Source organism: Mustela erminea, chromosome 15 (assembly GCF_009829155.1).
Source record: "Mustela erminea isolate mMusErm1 chromosome 15, mMusErm1.Pri, whole genome shotgun sequence".
Lineage (NCBI taxonomy): Eukaryota > Metazoa > Chordata > Mammalia > Carnivora > Mustelidae > Mustela > Mustela erminea.
This window is the reverse complement of record NC_045628.1, coordinates 14,974,718-14,996,869: the sequence shown is the minus strand read 5'-3', so window position 1 is coordinate 14,996,869 and position 22,152 is coordinate 14,974,718. Positions and strand designations below refer to the sequence as shown.

At 46.5% G+C, this 22,152-nt stretch overlaps 1 protein-coding gene across 1 annotated transcript in view; it reads right to left on the bottom strand.

The window, feature by feature from the left end:
- Positions 1 to 22,152, bottom strand: part of ABCC4 (ATP binding cassette subfamily C member 4) — a 248,451-nt gene that overhangs the window by 181,072 nt on the left and 45,227 nt on the right. The window contains exon 4 of the mRNA XM_032314331.1: positions 13,413 to 13,637. Coding sequence (XP_032170222.1) covers positions 13,413 to 13,637 — 225 coding nt within the window. The remainder of the gene's footprint in view (positions 1 to 13,412; positions 13,638 to 22,152) is intronic.

Here is a 22,152-nt window from a genome sequence, read left to right as displayed (position 1 = left end):
TTTTTCAATACTAAAATTCGTTATGACTCAGAAATAATGACAAAGTATTCTTTTTCATCTAGAAACTGGTGAACATAGCAAAAACAGAAAGTTACAAGAGCCAATATTGGCAAGGGTGGGGACCATCTCGGCTTCCCAGAGACTATAAATAGTTGCCAGCTCTTTGGAAGGAAATCTAGCATTCAAAAGCCTTGCAGGGCACCTAGATGGTGCAGTCCATTGAGCGACCAACTCTTGGCTTCAGTTAAGATCATGAGGTCACGAGATGGAGCCCTACATCAGGCTCCATGCTGAGCATGATTCTCTCTACCTCTCCCTCTCCCCCTGCTCACTCTCTCTCTGAAATAAATAAGTAAGATCACCCAAAAAAAAAAAAAGAAAGAAATAAGAGAAAGAAAGAAAAAAAGCCTTGGGGCACCTGGGTGGCTCAGTCATTAGGCATCTGCCTTCTGCTCGGGTCATGAACCCAGAGTCCTGGGATCGGGTCCCGCATCAGGCTCCCTGCTCCGCGGGAGGCCTGCTTCTCCCTCCCGCACACCCATGGTTGTGTTCTCTCTCTCTCTCTCTCTCTCTCTCTCTCTCTGTATCAAATAAATACACAAAAATCTTTAAAAAACAAAACAAAACAAAACAAAAAATAAAACCTTGAAATGTATATACCCTGAGAAATTAAGGATGTCTCCAAAGGTTTCACTTTGATCATGTTCACTGCTCTGACATCTGTTAATATAAAAAATACTGGGAAGCAATCGAAATACCTAATTATGGGTTATACTGGAGTCCACATGGCCATTAAAACCAACATTGCCAACTGTGGAATGCAAACTCAATCAGCATAGGCATCCATTTATAGGGGGCTCCTTCTCTGGGTGGGCATCAAAATACATCTAGAGTTACAAGTCAACTCTATAATCTGGACCAGAAGAATGATTTTAATCAGTTTTTTAAAAAATAAGTAATATTTGTCATTCATTTGAAAAATATACTGCTTTCTTCTTTCTTAATTATTTTAATCAATACAACTGAAACACAAAACCCAAGTATGGACACATACCATCACTTCTCTAACAGTCCTTAAAAACAGAAACAGTTTTTCCCCATCTGAATGATGCCAATTCCTTATCACCAACGTGCCTCAGACCCAATGTCAAGGACCCTGGGTGTGTGTGGAGGACACTACTCCCAGAGACAGCCCCAAACGGCCACGTCTTTGGAATTTCACACCCATCCTTTCCCTTGCTATCAAGCCATCCCTCTCACCAGCACCTACTCCTGTTTCCAAACTAGGACAGATTCATAACATTTTTTTTTAAGATTTTTTTTTTAAGATTTTATTTATTTATTTGACAGACAGAGATCATAAGTAGGCAGAAAGGCAGGCAGAGAGAGAGAGGAGGAAGTAGGCTCCCCGCCGAGCAGAGAGCCCGATGCGGGGCTCAATCCCAGGACCCTGGGATCATGACCTGAGCTGAAGGCAGAGGCTTTAACCCACTGAGCCACCCAGGTGCCCCTTTTTTTAAGATTTTATTTATTTATTTGACAGACAGAGATCACAAATAGGCAGAGAGGCAGGCAGAGAGAGAGAGAGAGAGGGAAGCAGGCTCCCCGCTGAGCAGAGAGCCTGATGCGGGGCTTGATCCCAGGACCCTGAGATCATGACCTGAGCTGAAGGCAGAGGCTTTAACCCACTGAGCCACCCAGGCGCCTCTCATAACATTTTAAGTAAAATCACATCAAGGAGGCTCAGAGGAAGAACCTAAAGGATTTTCAGAACTAAAAACCAAGTACTTGGGTCACCTCTTTGGTATTTTTGGTTTCCTTCCTGGTTCATGGCCCTGCCCCAGAGCTGAGTCTGTCAGATAAGGTGGTTTCCAGGTACCCTGGGTATGACTGCAACAGGCTCGTAGGAAAAGTACACTTAGCTCACCCAAAGCAGAAAATTGCCTATATTTTTCCAATATTGTTGCCTAGAGTTGCTTAGTAATGCTGCCACGTCTTCTTTCATGACTGCATAGCCTGAAACCATTCAATTTTGTTTTTGAAGGAGGACACACGGAGCACCTAGTATCCCCGCACCCATAAATATAATGGGTGACACCGCCATGAAGTTACTCAGAGCCCCTCTATGCTTCTGTAGAAGAAAAGAGAGTCAAGGAAATGAAAACCAAAGTGCATACAAAATCAACAACCTCTCTGTAATTGGACAGTTCCATTGTCTTCTTTCTTTTTTTTTTTGTTTTTTGTTTTCTATGACTGTCCTATAAGCCAGCACACCTGTACGGAAAGTTCTCTGCAAGCTTTGGCATGGCCCTCCTGGGGCTACCATCAGCCTTCTTTAAGTTCATCAGCCACCTTTCCTTTACCATTTTACCGCTGTGATCTATTGGGGGTTAAGAGGCCAGAAGGACACATACAGACTTAACACGTTCTGAGCAGAAGGGCCACAATGGGGACCCCAAGAATGACCAGGGGGTCTGTGATATGTGCTCTGAGGTCAGACTGACTCCACATTCCCTGACCTCATCACCTCTAGCCTCCATGAGCCCCTGAATGTGTGAGGCCATACGACGACAGTCACGTTCACAGTGAGGTCACATCCCTACATAACGAAAGACACCCCCTAACCCAGGCCCTCCCATCACCAATTTCTTGTTTTGAAAGACAAGCACCATGTGACTGGTCTCCCACACAAGAGAGGGGAAGAGATAGAACAACACAGAGCAGCTGGGGCAAAGGTGAGTTGCGGGGGTTGGGGGGGTGGCCCTTCGGTGGAAGAAGTAATAATACAGTGAATGTGGAAAACCCAATGACAAGGAGACAAAGGACAGCGAACACACACACACACACACACACAATTACAGGAGAGACTATCTTAATGAGAAAAATAAAGATGAAGTATATCCCCAACAGAAGAAAAAAACTATCATCAACTTTTTTAAAATATCATGTAATATGTTTTTGTTTCTAAAAATTTATAAAACATTTAAAAATGTTGAGTATAAACTATCTTCCCAGAAATGGCAGGCTTAGTCATAAAAATCTAGATATGAGGCCACACGCCAAGTCTTTTATAACATCTATATTTACTTAGAACTCTTTTGTCTCGAAAGAAGTTTCTAAAGTTTAATCGTGTGCTTTCCTTCATACTAAGACTACGAAAGGGAAGCAAAACACCCTCCACAGAGTCAACCACTGTGCATAATTTTACTGTCAAAAATGACTGTGTCAGGGTGCCTGGGAGGCTCAGTCATTAAGCCTCTGCCTTTGGCTCAGGTCATGATCCCAGGGTCCTGGGATCGAACCCTACATCAGGCTCCCTGCTCAGCGGGAAGCCTGCTTCTCCCTCTCTCACTCCCCCTGCTTGTGTTCCCTCTCTCACTGTGTCTCTCCCTGTCAAATAAATAAATAAAATCTTTAAAAAAAAAAAAAGAGAGAGAGAGAGAGAGTGTTTTACAAATGTGCATAACCTTTTTTCCTAATGTGTTTTATTTCTCAAAGCATGGAACTTAAGGAAGTTGGATATGCAGCACACGTAAAGAACAGTGCACCCTTTCGTGCTATCACACAAGTTGTATAATTACTCATTCCCTTGTAAATACCGTGCTTGAAGCCTTCAGAAAACCAGTAAATCTGTACAGAAATTTAAAAAAAAAATTGACAAAAGGAGATGCTGTTCAACTCGTCATTTTCACAACATTCGTTTTTAGAACCAAACCAATTAAAAAGCAGCAATGCCTTAACATGGATCATCAGTCCATACGAAGGAACGAAGAGAAAAGTGCAGAGACGGGAGAGGAAACCCCCCCACCCACCGCAGTCTCCACCGAACGCCATTGTCCCACACCCCACGCTCTCCTGTCACTAGAGTGCACAGTAACCAGTAGCAGCTGGGGACCAACGGCTGTCAAGTCACAGAGCTCCAAACAAAGAAAATAACCCGGTCAGTTCAGCTAATGGGTCCCAGAGGGAGGAGACGAGGACTTCAAAACATAACTAAGCCAGCCACGGCTGCGGGCTCTGCGCAGGGACCCAGAGCGGGGGTACCGTCCTGTCTGGAGATGCCCTCCTCTTCCTCCGCAAGTGACTGAAATTTGGTGGCCACTGTTGAGGACAAGGGCGAACTCTAACTTTTTTCAATGAAAACTAAGCAGAGGTAGGACCCGCACCCATTCCAAAAAACGAGGTCAACCTTGAAGACACTGTGCCAAGGGAGAGAAAAGGCAGGCACCCAAGGGCAAAGCCTGTGTGATTCCACTCACAGGAGGCACCTAAGCAGGCAGTTTCCTGGAGACAGGAAGTAGGATGGGGGTGGCCAGGGGTGGGGGGAGGGCACGAGGAACTGGTGTGATGGGGACAGAGTTTCAGCTTTCCAAGATGGAGAGTTCTGGAGATGGATGGTGGTGATGGTTGCACAATGATGTGAACATACTTAAGGCCACCGAGCTGGGACACTCAGAAATGGTAAACGGGGTCAATTTGTTATGTGTATTTTACCATAATTAAAAATTCATTGATTTAGGGGCACCTGGGTGGCTCAGTTGGTTAAGCATCTGCCTTTGACTCAGGTCGTGATCTCAGGATCCTGGGATGGAGCCCCGAGTCAAGCACCCTGCTCAGCGGGGAGTCTGTGTCTCCCTCTCCTTCCGCACCTCCCCCCCGCCCCCCCGCCACTAGATGCTCATGTTCTGGCTCACACACTCTCCCTCTCTCTCTCAAATGAACAAATAAAAAAATCTTACAAAAATAAAAATTCATTGGGGTGCCTGGGTGGCTCAGTGGGTTAAGCCTCTGCCTTCAGCTCAGGTCATGATCTCAGGGTCCTGGGATCGAACCCCGCAATGGGCTCTCTGCTCAGCAGGGAGCCTGCTTCCTCCTCTCTCTCTGCCTGCCTCTCCGCCTACTTGTGATCTCTGTCTGTCAAATAAATCAACAAAATCTTTAAAAAAATTTAAATTAAAAAATATAAATTCATTAATTAAAAAAATAAGTAAACAGAATGAGGGGCGCCTAGCTGGCTCCGTCAGGGGAGCAGGTGACTCCTGGTCTCTGGATTGTGAGTTCAAGTTATCAAGTAGAGATAACTTAAAAATTTAAAAAAGAAATTAAAAATCCTTTTTAAAATAAAAAAATAAATATATAAACAAAATGATCACCTTTGGCGGGGACAGGAAATAGCCACCAACCAAAAAAATTCTACAACTAAAGAAATACCTTCAAGTAACAAAGAAACAAAAACATCTCCAGACTAACATAAAAATTTAAAAATTAAACTAATTGGATCCCGAAAGTTAAGTGTCAGTCGTGTTTTTCAGCACAAATCCTGGTTAAGGAATGCAGACAGCCATGCTGTGTGCTGTGTGTTCACTGTCTAAGAAGGCTCCACACCCACCACCGCCCTGCCCACTGTCCCCTTCACCGTCCCTAGCACCGTGACTCCCCAATTGTCCTGCAGATAAGAACCCCTGGGATACAGATTAAATATACAGATTTCCAGGCTTCTCTTCACTCTGCGGGAGCAGGTCTTGGATTAAACCCAGGATCTGGGTTTGTATTAAGCACAACAATGACTCATAACAGAATCCAGTGACCCGCAGCCTAGCATATGACCTGTCCCCTTGCTCTGCTCGGCAAAGAAGCCGAGCAGGTCCACGCTCCGGTGGAGGGCCACCCTGCCCTGTCGTGTACACGGAGCTCCATAAACACTCGGCAAGGAAAGGCCACGAGCAGACAGCTGCTGTCTGACGGTGGGCCAGCCCCAGCCCCACCTCTGCCACGAGCAAGTAGAGAACTAGACAAAATCATGTGTCCGGGCACCGGTAACAGGCAGTGCAAGACAGATCCCTGGGAGCAGGGACACTCAAAAGGTCAACGCGACCGCTGTCGTGGCTCTTGGCCAGTAGCTCGTCTTCCAGCTGTAGCAGGGAGCTGGATGGAGCCCACGTGGGACAGCAGCTCCCATGGAGTTGAGGAGGCAGAGGTGAGGCTGGGCTCGGCCGAAGCAGCTGGCACCTCCGAGGATGAATGAAAGGGTCCCCAATGTCCCAGGGCAGGGAAGGGATGCTGCTGCCAAGGCCTTCGCTGAGGGATGGGCTAAAAAGGCCCAGGTCAGCAGAGGCTGAGGCTCACCAGAGAGCTGGCACGAGGAGCAGAACACAGAGCCCTGAAGGTCAAGTTAGGGCACTGGAGTTCTTGCCCGGCCAGAGCGGAGAAACCTTATTAATAAGCGATCAACAAGGCTGGAATACAGCTGAGACACCAGGAAGACCACACCTGAGAAGGAAAGACCATGCGTGGAGCAGAGATTCTCAGCTGGGCCAGTGCTGCCCCTACCTCCCAGCAGACATCTGGCACTGTCTGGAGACATTTACTGGTTGTTACAACTCAAAGACGCTACTGGCATCGAGTGGGTAGAGGCCACAGTTGCTGTTCAACATCCCACGATGCATGGGGTCCCCTCCATCCCCCAGCCCCCCAAAAAGAATTACACAGCCCTAAATGCTGGCAGTGCAAAGGCTGAGAATCTCTTCTCTGGAACTGATCTGCTCTAGACTCAACCTAGAAAAGATTACTACCAAGGCCTAACAAGGTCCCACAAAGGACACAGAGCTTGAAGGCTAAAACCTACTAACTGGAAGCTTAGAGAAAATAACCTTAGAATTCCCAAAAGCGTAAGTTAACAAAGCATAAATCAGGCCTACGCCAAGTTAAAAGAGATCAGTTGGTGAGTGACCTATTAATGCAAAATGCAACATTCCTCAAGAGACTATCAGAAGGCAGATCTGCAATGTAGCATTCAAAATGACCAATAAATTTTAAGTCTGAGACACACAAAAAGAACAACAACAACAACAAAAAAAAAACCCACAGGAAAATCTAAACCATGACAAGAAAGAAAGCAGTCTTCATAATAAAAAGCAAGTCCCCCAAATATATAAATAAGAATTAAAAAAAAAAAGTTTGACACAGACACTGTTTTTTTTTTTATTTTATGTTCAAAGAGTTGAAGGGAGATATGTTCAAAGAATTAAAGAGAAATATAAGTAAACAGATCCTTGGCAGAAAAACACAAACTGTAAAAAAGAGCAAAGTGAACATTCTATCATTGAAAAATACAAAACTAGGGAGGAAAAACGCACTAGCTGGTCTTAGTAACAGTTTGAAGATAAGAGAAAAGGGAGTCAGGCTGATTAAAAGAAAACTATCCAATCTGAAGAATAGAGAGAAAAAAATGGAATAAAATTTAGGGGGGAAAAAGAGGGAACTACGAGACACTTTCAGATGTTCTAACATACATGTAATAAGAATCCAAGAAAGAGGAAGAAGGAAATGGATCAGAAGATAATATTGTAAAAGATATAATGGCCAAACATTTCCCAAGTTTTTAGAAAAAGAATAAATTAAAGATCAAAAAGTTCAACAAACCCGAAGAGGCATAATAAATTCAAGGGAAATCACACCTAGGGTTCACTATCAATTTCTGAAAATTTACATTTTCTTTAAAAAGAAAATTTTAAAAAGAAAAAAAGAAAAATGTTTTTAAATCTGCCAGAGATAACACACAGGAAGACAAAGGCACAAACGAGAGTGAAGTCTTACCAAAAACAAGGAAGGGGAGGGTTGGGGTGGCGGGGTGACGGACACTGGGGACGGTATGTGCTATGGGGAGTGCTGTGAATTGTGTAAGACTGATGAATCACAGACCTGTACCCCTGAAACAAATACTGCGTTATAGGTATTAATTAAAAAAAAAAAAAATACCAAGTCAAAAACAAACCACCTGAACCAAGGTTATCTAACACAGGCATTTTCTCCGTACTACGTGTCATATTTATTCCACAAGACACATCACAGCCTTGTTGGACTCAGGAACACCAGACAAGCACCTTAGCATTCTGGGTGGGGCCATTTAAAACAGCAAAATCACCAAAAAGAAGCAAAGAAGAGCAGAAAACAGGCCCTACATATAAACAGCCCATGAGGGGCACCCGGGTGGCTCAGTGGGTTAAGCCTCTGCCTTCGGCTCAGGCCATGATCTCAGGGTCCTAGGATCGAGCCCTGTATGGGCTCTCTGCTTAGCAGGGAGCCTGCTTCCTCCTCTCTCTCTTCCTGCTTCTCTGCCTACTTGAGATCTCTGTCAAATAAATAAATAAAATCTTTAAAAAAAAAAAAAAAGCCCGTGAAAAGAACACTTTGTTTACAGTAGGACCGCTGAAACAAGGCAGCAACCCCAGCTAGGAATATGCGTATCAGAGGATAAAAAATTTTAGTGACATCGTATGTGCCCACGAATGACTGTGAAGGCGCTCCAGGCCTTGATTTTGGGGTTACAAATAAATTCCACAAGCAGGCAATCTGCAAATGCAGAATCTGTGAATAATGAGGGTTTCCTGTACATAAATTCTTGCCAAGACAGATCCACAACAGAGGATAAAAGGAAACTCAGATGTTGGGAGGAAGTCACTCATCTTCAAGTTCAACCAAAGAAAGACAAGTACTCTCAAAAACTATCCTGTGGGGGGCGCCTGGTGGCTCAGTGGGTTAAGCCGCTGCCTTCAGCTCAGGTCATGATCTCAGGGTCCTGGGATCGAGTCCCACATCGGGCTCTCTGCTCAGCAGGGAGCCTGCTTCTCTCTCTCTCTCTCTCTCTCTCTCTCTACCAGCCTCTCTACCTACCTGTGATCTCTCTCTGTTAAATAAATAAATAAAATCTTTAAAAAAAAACAAAAAAACAAAAAAAACTATCCTGTGGGTAATTCTAAAGAGAGTGAAGAGGAGATTTTAGCCAGAATAAAAAGGATGGTCAGAACGATCCGTTCTGCAAGGAAGACTGCACCAAGGAACAAGGACAGAGAATGTGTCCATGAGCTCGAAAGCTGACAGCTCCGGCTTTCCCTGGCATTCAGAGCAAACCAGCCATCAAGGTTCATTATGGAACTGCCACAGTTCTTCAAACTGGACACAGAGTCAGGAAACCCACGGCCCATCAGGCTGAAGATCTTAAGAAAAAACCTCTGTGTCGTATGCATTTGGTAATACAAGAAAATCTCTGTACCATCCTGATTACAGAGAAAGCCATCCTGTGAGCCTAGGACTAGAGACCTTGAACATTCAGGCTCACGCGCACCCAAACCTGAAGCCAAGGTCAAGTTGGCAACTGCGAGATCCGTTTCCACTAGTGATGGGGCTGAAGGTGCCATCTCCCCCCAGTCTGGCCCTGACTGCTCTGCTCTGAGCTGGGAAAGCAGCCCCTTGAGATTTGAAGCTGGACACGTCCTGCTTCTTCTGTGGCCTGGACAAGAACAAAGACAGGACAGAGCCACCAGTCCCACTGCAGAGGTGACAGTAACCCATGCTGGGAATATAACCCATGACAGGCAGTGACTTCCTTAAAATGAGCAAGTGTAATGTTCAAAACATCACTACGGTGAGGAACCTGTGTTCTTCATGTCAATCTGTTGACTTTCCAAAAGACATAGCCTGTGTTGCATAATCTCTTTATTTGGTAAAAAGTTCAAAAAAAAAAAAAAAATGTCCTATAGATTTGAGGTAACTAAACAGACCCCCACGGGCTGTATCAAGAGACCACCAACCAGAATCACCAATCCAAACAAAACGCCACAGTTCATCCAAACCCCTCTTCATTTAGTCCTCACGTTGCGCAGAAAAACCAATGACCAAGTGGGTAAGTAACATGACACCGCCACTGTGGGAAAGGGTAGGGCGGTTCCTCAAAATTTACCATCTAGTCCAGCCATGGCACTTTGCGGAAATGTCCCCAGAAAGAGCTGAAAATACAGACTTGAAGTGGGATCTGCCCTTCCATGTTCACAGCAGCTGTATTCACAATCATCGAAAAGTGGAGGCAAATCTCCCGAATGCCCACTCACAGAGGAATGGGCCCCGTCCATACAGTGGGACGGTCATCGGCCTCGAGAAGGAGTTCAATTCTGACACAGGCGACAACAGGGATAATGCTTGAAGACATGAGGCTCCGTGATGTGAGCCAGACACAAAAGAGGAAATACCACATGAAACAACTTATATGAGGTACCTAGGAAAAGGGGACAAATTCGGGGACAGGAAGTAACGCGGGGACGGCGGTGGGGGTAGGGGCCGGGGAGTTCAGTGTCTAGCGTGCACAGAGTCTCAGTCCGGGGAGACCAGAAAGTTCTGGAGATGAATGGTGAGATAGTGGTGACAGCCACACAACGGTGTGAATTTACTTAAATGTCACCGAACAGTCCTCTTAAAGAGTTAAAAGGGTAAATGTGAGGTTATGCGTATTTTACCACCATCAGTCAAACAATAAGTAAATAAATAAATGCTCCGGGCACCTCACTAGCTCAGTTGGTGGAGCGGGCAACGCCCGACCACAGGGTTACGAGTTCAGGCCCCACATTGGGTGCAGAGCTTCCTTAAAAAATAAAAATCTTCAAAAGAAAAAGAAAAAGCTCAAAAGCCAAGTGCAATTTTACCAAAGCGGGGCAAAGGTAAACAAGTCATAAGTCATTTTCTTGTAGGCTACATCCCATGACATCTTGCAATATTACAAACTTCTACTACGAACCAGCAGCCATTCCAGTGACGACACCCAACCCAGTGCTCTCCCAGAACCGGGGATCAGGAGGTAGGGCCCCAGCCTAAGGCGTGAATGTTCGGAGGGGGCTCTCAGAGCTTCGCTGCAGTGCCAGCTTCTGCCCTAAAGAGTCAGCCCACCTGTGGTGAAGAAGTGTCCTATTTCGTCCCCAGCAGGATTCTAGACACAAGGCAGTGCCTGAGGAGACCTGTGTTTCCCACGTTCCTGGCATTTCAGGTTACGCCTATGGTCTGACCCAAGCCAAGTCTTTGTAAGGGGACAATTCTTTCAGGCTAATCAAGCCAGCAAATTAACACCTTTGGGAGATGTTTACATGCAGCCAATGTGCCAGATCGGATCAGATTTCCCAAAGGCGAGTTCTAAAACGTTAGTGGGGAGAGGAAGAAAAACAGGTGAACCATCACCACCTCACCTGGGCAGGAAAAGAGCTTTGTGGGACTGAACCATCCCCCTAAAACCTGGCTCCCACGATTAAGGTTCTCACAGTAGAGTCCTAGTGAAATTTCCTATTTATTTATGGGAGCGAAGCATGATCTAGCTAATTTATAGAGAAAGCAGACCCGTTTCCTAAATGGTAGAAAGAGACTACAACAGAACAAGCACGAGGAGGACAGCAACGAAGATGCCTTGACGGGGGCGGACAGGCAGCGCTAAATATTTCACATCACCCAGGAGGCACCTGAAGGTACATGTCACAGCCTCCACAGACAGTGAGGAGCCTCCGGCGTGCCCACAATTCCAAGATTAACAGGACTCTGTTCAGAGGAGGAGCTGGAGGAGACATCTTGCGTTTTGCTAAGAAAAGTAGTCCTAAGAAACAGAAGCTCTAGATACGCAGCAACTAGGTTAAAGAAGCAATATTTTAAATTTAAATTGTTTGACTTGAACTTCCAATAAGGATTTTTTTTTTTTTTTTTTTTTTTAATAAGAATTGTATAGGGGCGCCTGGGTGGCTCAGTGGATTAAGCCGCTGTCTTCGGCTCAGGTCATGATCTCAGGGGTCCTGGGATCGAGTCCCGCATCGGGCTCTCTGCTCAGCGGGGAGCCTGCTTCCTCCTCTCTCTCTCTGCCTGCCTCTCTGCCAAATAAATAAATAAAATCTTTAAAAAAAAAAAAAAAAAAAAAAGAATTGTATACACTGAGCACTAGTTGGCTCAGTCAGAAAAGCATGGGACTCTTGATCTCGGGGTCTTAAATTTGAGCCCACATTGGGTGTAAAGATTACCCCAAAATTAATTAATTAAAAAGTATTGTATATAGTTAAGTCAAATTTTGACGGATGTACTTTGAAAAATGAGTACTACAGCCAAGCTAATATATCCATCACTCTACAAGCTTATCCTTCTGTGTGTATGGCAGGAATGCTTAAAATCGAACTCTCCTAGTAAATTTCAAGTATACAGTAGAGTTAAAATGGAGTGTTTTTGTTTTTAAAGCAAACGGCCCAAAATAGAGAGCTATCTAGTTGTCACTTCTTCTGTCTATGGCAACTCCTTGGTAAAGACACCTGAAAGCCTCACCCCCTCCATAATACTTTAGACCAGGGTGAACTATGGAAGAATTTTATGGCATTTCTCAATAAAAAATGCTGAACACATCAAACCGGGTCTTGTTATTGAAACAGCTACAATGTATACTAAAGGAGAAGAACACCGTGCCTAAACTAATAACTGAAATGGAAAGCAACATAAAGTACAACATAAGTTCTCTCTAAAACTACTAAAAACAATGTAAAATTTTAAGTTTCATCCCAAACATCAACCATTTTCTTTAATACTATTAAAAACAACCAGGGCGCCTGGGTGGCTCAGTGGGTTAAGTGTCTGCCTTTGGCTCGGGTCATGATCTCAGGATCCTGGGATCGAGCCCCACATCGGGCTACCTGACCAGCAGGGAGTCTGCTTCTCCCTCTCTCTCCATCCTTCCCACCCCTCCCCCTCCACTCATTCTCTCCCCCTAAATAAATAAGATCTTAAAAAAAAAAAAAAAAAACCATAACCACAGAACAGTGAATGTGTCTGGCATGGATTCTATATTTTCCTTTAATTAACACAATTACACTGAACAGGGTTAAATGCTTCATTTAAAAAATACAATTATTCCTTTTCTCAAATACAATCTGTTCTCTGAGATTTAATTTTACAGATCCAATTTCACAGACGGTCCCTTGTAAAATGTAATTTTGATGTAAACGAAAGTTTTAATGAACAACAAAAAAATTTCCCTAAATACAACTCAGAGATTTAGGCATGACGACACTGGAAATTTCTCATGCCTAAATCAATTTGATCCTTATTTTTGATACTTATTTTTTCATTAGATTCCATTACCTGTAGAGTATTTTGCAACAGCCTGTGGCCAAATGTGATCAAAGGCAGGGGTTGTGATCTATCACAATAGATCAAATGTGATCTATTGATCACAATAGGAAACTTCCATCATGTATCGGTAAAGTTCACTTAAAGGGAAAAAAAAACATTCCCCTGCTATAAATAACAAGCTTCTCTGGTAAGGTATAAATGATTCCAGGGGGCACCTGGGTGGTTCAGTCAGTCAAGAGTGTGACTCTTGATTATGACTCAGGTGCATGACCTCAGGGTCCGTCCTGAGACTGACCCTGCGAGGGGCTCCGCATCTAGTTCCATGCTGCGCGTGGAGCCTGCCTAGGATTCTCTCTCCCCCTGTGCCCCTCCCCTGCTGAAATAAATACATAAAAACAGAGATCCTTTTTACAAAATTTTTAGTCTACGAACTTTCCCAAAATGCTTTTGATACTTGGGGTGAGGCAGGCGTTCTGACACAAAGTGACACTTACCTTCCGATAAATCATGTGACACATGGCGATGCGCAGCCTCATGCCCGCGCACTGAACGTGGTAGAAGTACAGATGGTGCAGTATGGCCAGGATAAGCGTACAGACAGTCAGCACCGTGGCGTAGAGATAGGCTTCGTGCAAAGCCACAGCCTTAGTAGGATCATGGTTTTCAAAATAATTAATAATTTTCCCCAAAAATATGGGCTGGATTACTTTGGTGCCTTCCTAAAAGGAAAGGAGAAAGCTGTAATTAGAAATACAGGTCCTACCAGTTTTTCTGAAGGTAGCTTTGCATTTATGACAAGCATGTTAAAAAGGCATTTTAACAAAGTGCTACATTCATCACTAATCCCCAAAGAAAACAGAACTCTTCTTTTATGTAAGACAACCAGATAATAGTTTAACCTTAAGCCAAAATTCTAAGTGCAAAAGCTTTAAAGCTTTAGTTTGCTGTGCTTGGGGTCACTGTGGGTGCTCAATGAATATTGCAACCTGTGTTTAAGACGCTTGGCCCAAGATGAATAAGGAAATATGGCAAAAGAAAGGTGTGGCGTGTGCTCGCTCAGAGGTGGGCAGCCCAGCTCACAGGCTCCCTGCTGGGTCTCCGCCATCAACATCCCAGCCCAAAGCAAAGTCACGAATGGCTCGCTCACGGGAGGAAGGCTCTTACAACCTCCTTTCTGCATTAGAAGGGTTCTGGGGGAACGGAGACACTGGTGCAAACACAAATCTGAGGCCAACCCCAAATTCCACATGTCAGTAGATCAAAAGAATGGAGTCCAGCCTCCAACGTGGGTTGGAGTAAGGAAACAGGACCAGGCTCAAGAGGCTCCCAAGCTCTCAGTCACAGGGGACTCTGCTTTCAAAGATATCTATCCCTAGAAGTTGAGCGCTGCTGCCTTGGAGTCAAAAATTAAGCTCAGCAGAAGGCAAGCTCAAAATAATGCCATCCATGGTTCGCCGTAAGCCATACATCGCAGGTGTTGGTTTTAAAGAATTTTAACAGGAACTCTTCCCTTCCCCAAAGCAAAAAATTAAAATCCTACACCACTGAGTTAAGGAAATGCTGGGGCTTACTTACCTCCCAAATTAAGACGTAAGGAAAGAAATTATTTTTTTTTTTTTTTTTTTTTGCCCTAAAACGAAAGGCAAAGAAACGTCAACCCTTGCCCTTCCGTGCCAGATGGCCTCTCTACCCCACAACCTACATCCGCTCTTGTCAGGTACCATCAAAGGATGCCAAACACTCAGTGCAAATACATGTCACCCAAAGTAAACACACAGACCTTCCGCTACACTTCAACTAATGCCAAAAGTTTGGAAATCTTTCAAGAACTCCACTTTGAAACAAGCATCTCCTCTTGGGCAACCTGTTCTTATTAACGCAGACGTGGCAACCAACCAACAGGTTCACTTCTGGTGGCTCTCCTCCGTCTGTCCGGAGGAACCCACAGCACAGAAGGGCAAGGGAACCCCGAAAAGCCAAACCCAAGACGCAGCTAACATGCATTTTCTCCTCAACCAACCAGTGCCCCTTCAGGATATTGACAGAAAGCGGTTCCCGTCCCTGAGATGGGTGTGACATTATGAACCCCAACACCACACACATGCATACACCCGTTGGCAATCTTCACCATCAGCCTCGCCTTTCAGGAGGTCATGGCCCTTTTGTACTACAAGGAAACGCTGCTCACAGAAGACAATCAGATCTCAAGAACACAAAGGCTCACTGTTGCGTGTCCAGGAGGCCCCATCTTTCGTCCCAAGAAGCACTGAGTTTATGAAAGCAACCCGAATATAGCGTCCTAGGATCGAGTCCTGCATCGGTCTCCTTGCTCGGCAGGGAGCCTGCTTCTCCCTCTGCCTCTGCCTGCCACTCTGTCTGCCAGTGCTCTCTCTCTCTGATAAATAAATAAATAGAATCTTTTTTAAAAGATTTTTTTAAAATCTTTTCTTAAAGATTTTAAATAAAATCTTTAAAAAAAAAAAAAAAAAACACAAAATAAAGACAGGGCATTATCACCCAAACACTGGGATTTTTCTGCTAACAGTACTTAATAATCCATCAATCAGACACACTCACTAAAGAGTAATGCCAGCTCGAGACCCCCAACTCCCCACTCATCTGTCCATTCTTGATCCTTATCCTCAACTACGAAGAAATAAAACCAGGAAAATATGTATTATTAAACTTGAAAGTAACCATATTAAAACTTTCTGGAGAGCAGGAGCGAGGTCAAAAACTACTTGAGCAAATACGCCCACCTTTGACAGTCATCTCTGCCCGGTCAAGATTCTTCCCACAAACCAGCTGAGAATACGGTCTTTATTATTCCTTCACAAGATTTCTTCTTGATTGTAAAACCATAAGGGTTTTTTTTTTTTAAAGATTTTATTCATTTATTCTACAGAGAGAGAGAGATCACAAGTAGGCAGAGAGAAAAGGGAAAGCAGACTCCCCGCTGAGCAGAGAGTCCGACGTGGGGCTCGATCCCAGGACCCCGAGATCACAACCCAAGCCAAAGGCAGTGGCTCAACCCACTGAGCCACCCAGGTACCCCAACCATAAGGGGTTTTTAGAAGAGCCCGATATGATACCACAACATGCCTTGGTTCAAGGTCCTACCAGAGTTTCAGAGTCTCTGAAGCAAGTACTTCTTAATGGAGCATTGGGCATTCAGCTCCCTGAAACACCAGACGTCTGAACTCTACTCTTGCTTCTTATTAGGGTAACTTATTACACGGCCTGATGCCACAACTTGCCCCATGTAGTGGAAATATTTCTTACCCAACCCCACCACGCCTGATCCAGGAGAAAAGAAAGCAAGCAGAGGAAACAGAAAGAAGCTATCCGACAAAGAGAAAATGATGGAGTCAAACCTAACAGCCAAAAGGTCGGCCTATTTAGAACAGTCCCTCCCGACTTCCTGCTTTCTCCCATAAAAGAGCGTTGGGCAGAATGGCCTACGGTTTGGCCAGAGCTTGCTTGTCCCAGAATGCAACGGGTTGCCATTCCTGAATAAATCTGTTTTTGCTGGTAATGTAAGTGGGAAGTTCTATGTGTAAGGTTAACAGGGGAAAAGCAGTGAATGAACAGAGGAAAGATGAGAACCCCCACATTCTGTGACTGTCCAGTCAATTAACAGCTCTTGCGCAACAATCACGAACAGCACTCCTCACATCCCCACACGAGAAAGACAAGCAGAAGGAGGTACCTAATCAGCGAGGCCCACCAGCAGACCTTCCAAATCAATCGGCAAAGGAGAAGGGAAGGGGGGAAAAACTGAGTCGGACCCAGGTTCTAGATCTACCCACTAATCTAAGGTTCCAGAAGAACATGTTCCATGACACAGGGCCTAAGGTACGGGCCACGTCCTGGGAATCTCTCCAGGACAAACAACTTGGAGTCGAGTATTTAATTTGAAAAAATAAATAAAATTATAGTGAGAGAGAATGGAAAGGAACCCAGACAACCACTGCCAACCAAATGCACCTGATCTGGATATGGATTCAAACTGCAAGGGGAAAAAAGAAAAGAAAAGAAAAGGGAAAAGAAAAGAAAGAAAGGTGAGCTAGATACTGACGGTTTCTAGGATCAGTGTTAATATTTATGCATAATAATAGCTTTAGATTATATAAGAAAGAGTCCGTTTAAAGACACATACTAAAATACAGATGAGGGGGCGCCTGGGTGGCTCAGTTGTTAAGCATCTGCCTTTGGCTCAGGTCATGATCCCTAGGTCCTGGGATCGAGCCCCGCATCAGGCTCCTTGCTCAGCGGGTAGGCTGCTTCTCTCTCTCCCACTCACCCTGCTCATGTTCCCTCTCTCTGTGTGTGTCTCTCTCTGTCAAACATATAAATAAAATCTTTAAAAAAATAAAATGACATAGAGATAAAATGATGCAGCACTTAAGAACTGCTTGACAATACTCTTGGGAAGCATGAGAGTGAGTGGGGTACAGAAGGGTCAAGACGGGTCATGGGCTGATACCCACTGAGGCTGGCTTAGGGGGACAGGCAAGCTTAATCCGCAGGGGAGGAAGAGCCATTTTCCCTCAACCCTTCTGAGCTAAGGGCTGAGAACCTCTGTAATAAAAGACAAATTCACAGGAGAGAAACAAACACAAGTTTATCAACAGGTGTACCTCTGGCTCCGGAGAGCCCCAGGAAAACGGAGTAACCCCCAGGACCAGAGCCACCGCCATGGGGGTGTTTAACCCGAAAAGCATGGGAAACAGGGAAGGCTGACTGTGCTGACTGAGCTCTCTGCTGACAGGACTCTCTTGGGATTCAGAGCCACCGTCGTCTGCCTGGCACAAAGAGGGAGACATTCTTACAAACATAGGTCTCCTTTATAAAACTAACTGTCCCTTACAGAAGGGTAAAGGGACAACACCCGTTGGTTCTGCTCCGTTTTCAGAATTTCTGTGACTGATGCTTCTCAAAACCAATCCGCTCAGGGGCACCTGGCTGGCTCCGTAGGTGGAACATGAGACTCTTGGCCTCAGGGTTGTGAGTTCGGGCCCCACACTGGGCATGGAGCCCAGTTTAAAAAAAACAAAACTTGTTTAATAAGCACAAAATAATCTGTAGCCCAAAGTGGCATATTCTGGGAAGGCATACTCTGCTATCCTTCCATCATATTCTAGGTTTGTATTTTTAAGTGTTCCTAAAAAGTGACAGGGGCAGTGGGGGAGAAACCGAGTGTGTGAACACGTACGAAGCAGTGGACACTGTAGCACAGAACCGTTGTCAGAGAAAAAACACCTCCTCTCAGCTCTCTGCCCATCATGGGCAGTGGCCCTGGCAGAAGAAGGAGTCAGGGCAGAGGGCAACAGGCACTTGTCGGGCAGTCGGAACACTTTGCTTCAGAAACCAGGCCGGTGACTTGCACGTCCCATGACCTAAGTCCACCCATGTCCTCCTGTGCCGCCGTATCTTTATCCTTGGAAATTCCTGCCTGGTGCACCTCCGAGGGATCCAGAGACAGGCAGATGGGATGCACGAGCCCACGGTGTCGGAACACCAGCATCGCAGTCCGTACAAACTAAGCTCACGCTCACTATAGGCGAGTCCCAAGATGAGGCCCAGTCCACTCTTCAGGCAGAGGCCGGTTTTGCACACGGCTTGGAAAACCCACCGCTCCCCGACAGGCAACCATCGGAGAACAGGAACTCTTGAGAAAAGTTGCTCATAAAGCCAACTTTTCTAAGGAGTTGCCAGAAGTTTTTTGGTTTTTTGGTTTGGTTTTTTATTTTTGTTTTTTGTTTTTGTTTTTTTTTAAAGATTTTATTCATTTAACAGACAGAGATCACAGGCAGGCAGAGAGGCAGGCAGAGAGAGAGGAGGAAGCAGGCTCCCCGCGGAACAGAGAGCCCAATGTGGGGCTCGATCCCAGGACCCTGGGATCACGACCCGAGCCGAAGGCAGAGGCTTTAACCCACTGAGCCACCCAGGCGCCCCGGTTTGGTTTTTTGTTTGTTTGTTTTTTTAATTTAACCATTTTGAATGGTTAAATGCAACCAGCAGCCACTCCTCAGCCCTCTCTGGGTTAGAGAGAGGGGAAGGGAGTCTGGAACCCAGTAGGGACGTAAATGCACAAAGGCCTGGGACAACACTCAAGCAATCAGCCTTGAGGAGAAGCACAAATGACATGGGGTGGGGGGTGGAGACAGGACTCAAAAGGATTTGGTTTACTTCTTGCCCGCAGCTGAGTCCCAGCCCGCAGATGAAGACAAACCTTTGCCTCCCTGCAGCCTCTACCTGGACCAGAAACCATTGGCAAAAGTGGCCCCAGACAAAGGCCAAGTCACTGTCACAGAGAAGGGCCCAGGCTGTGTGGGGAGGGAGTCTCTGCTGCTGTCTGCCCGGTAAAGAGCCTTCAGGCGCCTCCTCCCCACCCCCACGGCTCTGGGCAGGAGGACCCTTGCTCTGTCCCCACGGAGGTGCACACAGGGGCCGAGCACCCAGGGAGCCTGCTGGCTGCTCCAGCCCCGTTGGTGCCCACCCGCAGGAACGCCCCCGCGTTCAACACCGGCTCAGAGCTTGTTTTTGCGAGCCACACAGGCATTCAGTTCTCACAGACGGAGATGTTCACTCCTTTGAAATCCAACCTTCAAAGCCTCGCCCCCACCTGCATCGCCCTGCCTCTCCCCACTGGCGGCTGCCAGGAGTGCCCTGGGAAGGCCCTGCCCATGCGTTGCTTGGGAACACTCCGGTGCTTGCAAACCGCGGATAATCCGCGAGCTGCAAGCTTTTGAGAAAATCCTACCGCTGAGTTTAGATCTTCCACTACCTAAAATACGAAGGCCAACAAGCAGCAGGAAAGATCACAAAACGGGAAACTGCTTCATTAAATCAACTATTACACTAGCCCGCAACCCATGAAATGTGGAAACTACCTTTAACCACTGAAAACCCGGAACGGCACCTCAGAGTGATTCTGAACTGCAACAGAGCCTTACCAGCTCCGGCGTACAAAATCATTTCTCGTGTCTCTAAAACAGCATTGTGCCAACAGGCCAGTCTAGAAACACCAGAGTAATTTTGTTGGATTTCAGACTTCTTTTGCTGCCAGAAAAAATTCAAGGTTTAGAGGCACTTGGGTGGTTCAGTCTGTTAAGCGTCTGCCTTCAGCTCAGGTCGTGATCCCAGAGTCCAGGGATCGAGTCCCACATGGGGCTCCCTGCTTCTCCCTCTCCCACTCCCCCTGCTTGTGTTCCCTCTTTTGCTGTGTCTCTCTTTGTCAAATAAATAAATTAAATATTTTTTTTTAAATTTTTTAATTAAAAAACAAATTCAAGGTTTACTTCTGGTTGCACTCTCACACCGTGGGCTACCAGAGTGCCGGCCACCGAGACGCAGAGCCCTGGTATCCTCTCAAAGACACAATGAGGGGGGCACCTGGGTGGCTCAGTGGGTTAAAGCCTCTGCCTTCGGCTCAGGTCATGATCTCAGGGTCCTGGGATGGAGCCCCACATCGGGCTCTCTGCTCTGCTTCTTTCTCTCTCTCTGCCTGCCTCTCTGCCTACTTGTGATCTCTGTCTGTCAAATAAATAAATCTTTAAAAATAAATAAATAAATAAATTAAGACACAATGGGAACACCCAGCACGGCCACCATCTCATTTTCTAGTGGAAACCACCAAGATACTGGCTGCGTCACAGCACAAAGCAGTGAGTGTCCTCCAGGTAGGAGCCCAGCATCCCCACACCGGGTGTGTGTGCCCTCCACCCTGCTGGGTTCCAACCCAGACTGTCACTGTGCAGCCCCAGGCTGGCGGCACACCCTGCGTCTGGGGGATCGCCCACACACCGGTGACCTGGGGTCCTCATCCTTACCCAGCAAGTGCAAACCCACGCAAGACCTGCAGCCACCATCTCTCCTCGGAGAGCCAGGGGCACCTGCGAGTCACAACAGAGAGCTCCGCCTCTGCCTGGATCACCGGAGTCCTACCAGAGGCCCCGGGCTTCCTGCTGGTCAGTCTCCAGGAGCTCATCGAGAACGGGGTCTTCTGCACATGGGGGGCTGTTTACGAACTCGGGCACCAGGGCGGCCCCACCCGCATCCACAAAGGGACGGTCAAGAGTAGAAGGTGGTCTTCTGAAGTCTCCGGGCCCACCTAAAGATGCCGCTGGTGTCCGCCCTAGCCACCTCAAGAGGCCAGGAGACACTGACACCAGAGCTCTGCCCAAATTTACCGGTCTGACTTCCTGCCTAGCATCCTACGTTCATGCGAGAGCCAAGTTCAAGATGCACGTGTCGGAGACCCTGCAGTCTGAGCTCTCTGTAAGCCTTCCTGCCACCAGGTGAGCTACCAGTCATGGACGCGGTCAGGCTCGTGGTCTAGAGTCGGAGCACCCGCGGCCCAATCACAGCTCTGTCCTCCGTGCTCTGTGGGACCCCGGGCACTCCCTGGAACGACCTGGCACTATGCAGCCTCGTTTCTCCAGTGCGGATAAAAGCGATACTCACCCTCTCGTCTGAGCCGCCCAAAGGAATGAAAGTATTACCACATGTAGATCTTTTTTTTTTTTTTTAAAGATTTTTTAAAGTTATTTATTTGACAGAAAGAGAGAGAGAGAGAGAGAGAGAGCAAGAATAAACCCAAGCAGGGGGAGAGGGAGAGGGAGAAGCAGACTCCCTGCTGAGCAGGAAGGCCAGTGCGGGGCTCGAGCCCAGGACCCTGCAATCATGACCTAAGCCGAAAGCAGATGCTTGACCTGTGGAGTCAGCCGGGTGCCCCCTTGCAGCAGTTTCTGAGATTTCTCAAGTACTCATTACTACACTACTACTATTACTACAGCCCTACACCACTGCCAGTACTGCTGTGGCCCCTGCCGCCACCACCAGGAGACTGAGCCCCTGCTGAAATTGCTACTAATAGTGCTATTACCACTCGTAGGAACTACTACTGTTGTTGCCGTGACTACAGAATACGAGCCTCTGCAGCCGCCAGCAACACTACCACCGAGTATGTCTCTACCGCCTCTGCAGCTGGCAGTAGTAGTAATACTACACGAAGTAGAGTGTATATACACGGAGTGTAGTGCGGTGTAATACATGTAGGTAGCGGCCCACAACAGCGAGGAAACCCAGAAGCTCAGTCCAAACGCGGCCACAAGGGCCACCCTTTGAGAGCCGCCACCTTCAGCTTCTTCAGCCCTGGGCAGCAAACAGAAAGAAGAGAACCAGAGGCCGCAGAGGCAGGCCTGCTCCAGATACGATCCAGCACCAGAC